At 51.7% G+C, this 6,264-nt stretch overlaps 1 protein-coding gene across 1 annotated transcript in view; it reads left to right on the plus strand.

Annotated features, from left to right (window-relative positions):
* The window catches only part of LOC105979484, a 16,681-nt gene extending 10,822 nt beyond the window's left edge, over positions 1-5,859 (plus strand). The window contains 3 exon segments of the mRNA XM_013007116.1: positions 590-1,786; positions 1,789-4,640; positions 4,735-5,859. Coding sequence (XP_012862570.1) covers positions 590-1,786; positions 1,789-4,640; positions 4,735-5,859 — 5,174 coding nt within the window.
* The last annotated feature ends 405 nt before the right edge of the window (positions 5,860-6,264 follow it).

The following is a 6,264-nucleotide window of genomic DNA, read 5'->3' on the forward strand; positions in this document are numbered from 1 at the left end:
ATATATACTCAAAAATTCTTTTGTCTTGGCTCTTGTCCAAGAAGGTGCATGCGGTTAAGCACCTGAGGACTTGAGCCGAGGCTTAAGCTTGCATAATAAAGGCCTCACTGAATGGCAGCCTTGCGTTTGATCTCGTTCCATTGAAAGGGGAATCGCTCCAGGTCCCTAACATTTGGGGGCTCATCTGGGATTGGAGCGATACCCTGAAGTGGGGCTGAGATCTTAGACCAAGGAGAGAGGCCTTCGGAAATCCGTACGGTGCAGGAATCGGGCCCTGAGAGAGTGACCGGCAGAGGACTTAGGTGGACGCACCGTGGAGGTCGCCGGTCGGGAATAGACAGGAGACGTCCTGTTGTTTCCTTGGTAGGTCTCGGAAGGAAAACACTAGGTGTGTTTGGAAAGGAGGCCAGGTCGGCCGTAGGGCTGGAGAGCAGGTCAGATCAGGCGCCTTGTGGTTTGTTGTGTTTGTCTGTGTCACATCTTAATTGTAACTGTTTTTGTGTGTGTGTGTGTGAGTCGTCCTTGTCATTTGTGTTCATTACTGGTGAAATGGGGCAAGCCCATATTACTCCCCTTTCTCTCATTACAGGAAACTTCAGGGAGGTGAAAGATAGGGCCTCTAACCTCTCTGTTAATGTTAAAAAAAGAAAATTTGTAACTTTCTGTGAAGCAGAGTGGCCAGCCCTCGGGGTTGGATGGCCCCGGGAAGGCACTCTTGACCTAACCATTATCCAGAAGGTAAAGAGTATTGTCTTCGATAAGGGCCCTCGGGGCCAACCGGATCAAATTCCCTATATAATTGTGTGGCAAGAACTGGTTCAGAACCCCGCCCCCACCCTTTGGCTACAGAAATTTCTTCCTTCCACTAATACGCAGGTCTTTCTTGTCCAGAAGAAAAAAGCGGGGCCAGACCCAGAGCCGGTCCATCAGGCCCCCTCTAAGGACCCCGAGCCAGTTATTTCCGACTCTAACCACCCTCTTGATTTCCTTGATTCAGGTTGGGACCAGACAACTCCCCTTCCCCCACCTTATAACCCCAAGGCTTTGTCTGCAGCTGCATCGGCGTCAAAGCGTCCTGAAGAAGGGCCAGCCTTCGGAACGCAGCAATGCACTGCTAGGTCCCCCGATCCAGGACCTGTAGTGACCCTACTCATCCGAGCCGTGGGCCCTCCCCGGGAGGATGGGGAGCCAACCTATCAGTACTGGCCGTTTTCCACCAGCGACCTCTATAATTGGAAGGACCAGAATTCTAATTTCTCTGACAATCCTAGGGACTTAATAAATTTGTTAGGTTCCGTCTTGTTCACTCATCAGCCGACTTGGGATGATTGTCAGCAGCTGCTAAAAGTCCTTTTTACAATGGAGGAGCGGGATAGAATTCAAGGAGAAGCCCGCAAATCAGTGCCAGGAGAGGATGGCCGCCCCACTACCAACTCTGGAGCAATAGACAGAGCATTTCCACTGGAGCGGCCGGATTGGGATTACAACGAGGCTGAAGGTAGGGAGCGTCTCTGGGTCTACCTCCAGACTCTCATGGCTGGTCTCCGAGCAGCGGCACACAAGCCGACTAACCTGGCAAAGGTAGGTGATGTCAGACAAGGGCCGGAGGAGAGTCCGGCTGCCTATTTAGAGAGAATTATGGAAGCTTTTAGGATATATACTCCCATGGATCCTACCTCTGAGGAGAGTAAAGCTGCAGTAATGATGGCTTTTGTGAATCAGGCAGCCCCAGACATTAGAAAGAAGGTGCAGAAAATAGACAGGTTGAGTGAGAAAACATTGCAAGATTAATTGAAGTAGCTGAAAAGGTTTTCAACAACAGGGAAACTCCGGAAGAACAGCGCGAAAGAGTTAGAAGGGAAGACAGAAAGTTCCAAGCCGAGGAAACCAAGAAGGCTAGTCGAGAAATGGCCCGTATTCTGCTAGCAGCCACGGAGAGTGAAAGGCAGAGAAGGGAGGTCAGGAGAAGGGAACAAGGACGCCCCCGCAGGGAGAGACTAGATAGCGATCAGTGTGCATATTGCAAGAAGGGACATTGGGCCAGGGAATGTGAGGAAAAGAGAAAGGCCTCTTTTGAAAGAAAGTATGACAGGGTCCCAAGGGGGGGAGATAGGGAGGCTAAGCAGGTATTGTTAGTTGGGCAGGAGGACAGTGAATAGAGAGGTCAGGGTTCGGTTCCCCTCCCCGAACCCAGGGTAACCTTACTTTGAGAGGGGAAACCAGTAGACTTCCTTGTGGATACTGGAGCAGAGCGCTCTGTTATTACACATCCTACTGGCAAATTAGCCGCTAAAACCAGCTGGGTGCAAGGTGCAACTGGAACAAAACCCTATCGATGGACGACCCAGCCTAAGTTGGACCTGGGGACAGGCCAGGTAAGCCATGCGTTCATGGTGATTCCTGAATGCCCAACCCCTTTGCTAGGAAGAGACATCTTAACCAAGTTAAAAGCTCAAATCCATTTTGAGGAAAAACAAGTAATTGTCACAGATGGCCATGGGTGACCCATTGGGAGAGACCCAAAGAAATTTCCACTAAACTCCCCCCACCCCCACTCCGTTCAAGTACTTACCCTGCAGCGGGCCGATGAGTACAGACTGTTTGAGCATGTAAAATATAGTGAGAACAAGGAGCTGCAGTGGTGGCTTGAAGAATTCCCAGAGGCCTGGGCAGAGACGGGCGGAACTGGATGGGTCAAACACAGGCCACCTGTATTCATTGAACTAAAACCAGGGGCCGAGCCAATCCGTGTCCGTCAGTACTCCATGCCTCTTCAGGCACGAGAAGGAATCCGGCCCCACATTCGCCGACTTTTTAAAGAAAGAATTTTGCGAAAGTGCCAGTCGGCCTGGAATACCCCCTTATTGCCGCTCAGAAAAGCGGGCACTGGGGACTACAGGCCGGTCCAAGACTTACGGGAAGTTAACAGCCGTGTGTTAGACATCCACTCTACAGTACCTAACCCCTACACCTTATTAAGCTCCTTGCCTCCCTCTCAAAACTGGTACACCGTGTTGGACCTGAAGGATGCTTTTTTCAGCATACCGGTGGCTCCGCACAGCCAGGAGCTTTTCGCTTTCGAGTGGCAGGACGATGAGCTGGGAATCCAGGGCCAGGTGACCTGGACGTGCTTGGCTCAGGGTTTTAAAAATTCACCTATAATCTTCAACGAGGCCCTCCACGAAGATCTGAGTGAGTACCGGTCCAGCCACCCCCATATCACCTTGTTGCAATATGTAGATGATTTGTTGGATGCAGCCCCTTCCCCACTGACTTGCACAGAAGGGACAAAGGACTTGCTAAGAACCCTGGGAAAGCTGGGGTATCTTGTAAGTGCGAAAAAGGCCCAACTCTGCAGGGAAGAAGTCACATATCTAGGATATAAACTGAGGGGGGGGCAAAGGTGGCTAACCGAGGCCATGAAAGAAACTGTGTTAAATATACTCCCTCCTACTTCAAGCCGGCAAATCCGAGAATTCTTGGGGTCGGTAGGATATTGCCGCTTGTGGATCCCCGGCTTTGCAGAAGAGGCCAGACTTCTATATGAAGGATGTAAAGGTGGTCAGGATTTCATATGGACTGAAGCCATGCAAAAAGCATTCCAGGCGCTAAAAGCCGCGATGCTGAAGGCTCCTGCCTTAGCCCTCCGCGACCCGGAAAAAGAATTTCAGCTTTTTGTAGATGAAAAGCAAGGGGTGGCGAAAGGGGTGCTCACCCAAAGACTGGGACCGTGGAAAAGACCGGTAGAATACTTATCAAAGAAACTCGATCCTGTAGCCGCGGGATGGCCGGCATGTCTCCGTATTATAGCGGCTACAGCATTACTAGTGAAAGATGCGGATAAGCTGTCGCTGGGGCAGCCCCTAGGAGAAGTCACTACTCCCCATGCGGTTGAGGGGCTCCTAAGACAGACCCCAGGACGATGGATCACAAACACGAGACTAGCCCATTATCAAGGACTGTTGCTAAATGCCCCCCGAATAATTTTTAAGCCACCTACGGCTATAAACCCAGCAACGCTCCTGCCAGACCCAGTGCCCCGGCAGCCAGAGCATGACTGCCAGGAGATCCTGGCCGACTTCCAAATGGTACGAAAAGACCTCAAGGACCGGCCTCTCTCAAATAGTGACCTGGTCTGGTTTACAGATGGAAGTAGTTTCGTAAAGGAGGGGCAACGCCATGCGGGAGCTGCAATCGTAGATGCACAGGGCTCCGTAATCTGGGCGTCTCAGCTCCCTCCCAGTACCTCAGCCCCAAAAGCGGAAATAGTAGCAGTGACAGAGGCTCTCCGGCGTGCAGAGGGGAAAAGGCTCACGTTGTTTACGGACAGCCGGTACTCGTACGGAACATTGAATATTACGGGAGTGCTGTACCGGGAGAGAGGATTTGTCACAGCGGAGGGAAAAGAGATAAAAAATAAGCCAGAAATTTTGCAATTGCTGGACGCCATCATGTTACCAAAGGCGGTAGCGGTAGTACACATTCCTGCCACCAGAGGGGGAAACTCCCTGGAGGCCTGAGGAAACCGGGCAGCAGATCTAGAAGCGCGGCGGGCGGCCGAAGGACCTGAGCAGGCGGCGGAGGGAGCTGAGCGTCCGGAGGTCTTACATTTGGGCCTGCAGCCCCCACGGAATGGGAAAATTGCCTCCGCGGCCAGAATACTCCGATACTGATTGGATTTGGGCGGAAGGGGAGCTACGGGCAAGCAAAGACGAAAGCGGCTGGCTGAGGGACAACAAAAATTACTTGATAGTGCCTGAAGCTCTGGGAAATCACTTGTTAAAACAACTACTCCAGACCATGCACCTGGAGAAGGTGAAAATGTTACAGCTGCTGGACAAAGCTCTTCTTAAGTTCTGGCTACAAAGCAAAGCAGCAGAAAGAGTTGCAGAAGCATGTCACGCCTGCCAGGTTATGAAACCAGGAAAAATCCAGGGAACTCACACAGGTACCCGGGATCGGGGAAGGAAACCAGGATTGTTTTGGGAAATAGATTTTACTGAAGTAAAGCCAGGAAAGTATGGGTATAAATACTTGCTAGTAATGGTAGATACCTTCTCAGGGTGGGTGGAGGCGTTTCCAACAAAAAGGGAAACTGCAGTGGTAGTGGCAAAGAAACTCCTAGAAGAAGTTGTCCCTAGGTATGGATTACCGGAAAGCATAGGATCCGACAATGGTCCAGCTTTCTTAAGCAACATTAGCCAGAGCATTGCCAGAGCACTGGGGACTGATTGGAAATTGCATTGTGCTTACAACCCCCAGAGCTCTGGGCAGGTAGAAAGAATGAACAGAACGTTGAAGGAAACCTTAACCAAATTGTGCCTAGAGACTGGCGGGGACTGGGTGACCCTCCTTCCCTTCGCCCTGTTCTGAGCCCGGAACACGCCTTATCACCTGGGTTTGACCCCCTTCGAAATTATGTATGGGTCCCCTCCGCCAGTAATACCAAGCACACATCCGCTGCCGGAGGGAGGCTCAGGGGAAGTGTTACAGGCTGTTCAAGCCCTGCGTTGGGTGCAGAACCAGATATGGCCCGCTCTTCAGGCCTTCTATAAAAATGAACGGGAAGGCCACCAGGGGGTCCCCTCTCACCAGCACGAGCCCGGAGACTGGGTCTGGGTCAAGCGACATAATAGTAAGTCCTTAGAACCTAGGTGGAAGGGCCCCTTTCAAGTAATCCTTGTTACCCCCACTGCCCTTAAGGTCGACGGAGTAGCAACCTGGATTCACCACTCTCAAATACCGCCCGCCAGCAGGAGCGAGAGAGAGCTTCACCAGAATCAGTGGAAAGCGGAGGCTCATCCAGAAAACCCCCTAAAAGTAAAGCTCACCCACATAAGGCCTAGAACCGACCAGTAGAGAGATGGCCGGCAGCTGGCTACTGGTGATGGCTGTTTGTTGGTTCTGGGTGCAGGTAAGGGGCAGCCCTAATAGTAACCCACATATACCTTACAACCTCACTTGGAGAATCGACAACTTAGAGACTGGAGAATTGTATAATCAAACATCCAGCATGGCGCCTCCCAACACCTGGTGGCCAGACCTTTATTTCAATCTGGAACGGCTCCCAGGAGACCTGCGTGTTGTTACTTCTTATGAGGGGGGATATGGGCGTGCAGGAGGCGGGGGACGGTCTTGGCACGAAAGGCAACGAGTGTCCATGAGCCGAAATGGGTTCTATGTATGTCCGGGGTTTAGAATCGGGGAAACGAGGCGCCAGTGTGGGGGAATTGAGTCCCTCTATTGTGCAGCCTGGAAGTGTGT

The sequence above is a fragment of the Echinops telfairi genome, unplaced genomic scaffold, assembly GCF_000313985.2.
Source record: "Echinops telfairi isolate 266 unplaced genomic scaffold, ASM31398v2 ScPeMD7_2186;HRSCAF=2738, whole genome shotgun sequence".
NCBI lineage: Eukaryota > Metazoa > Chordata > Mammalia > Afrosoricida > Tenrecidae > Echinops > Echinops telfairi.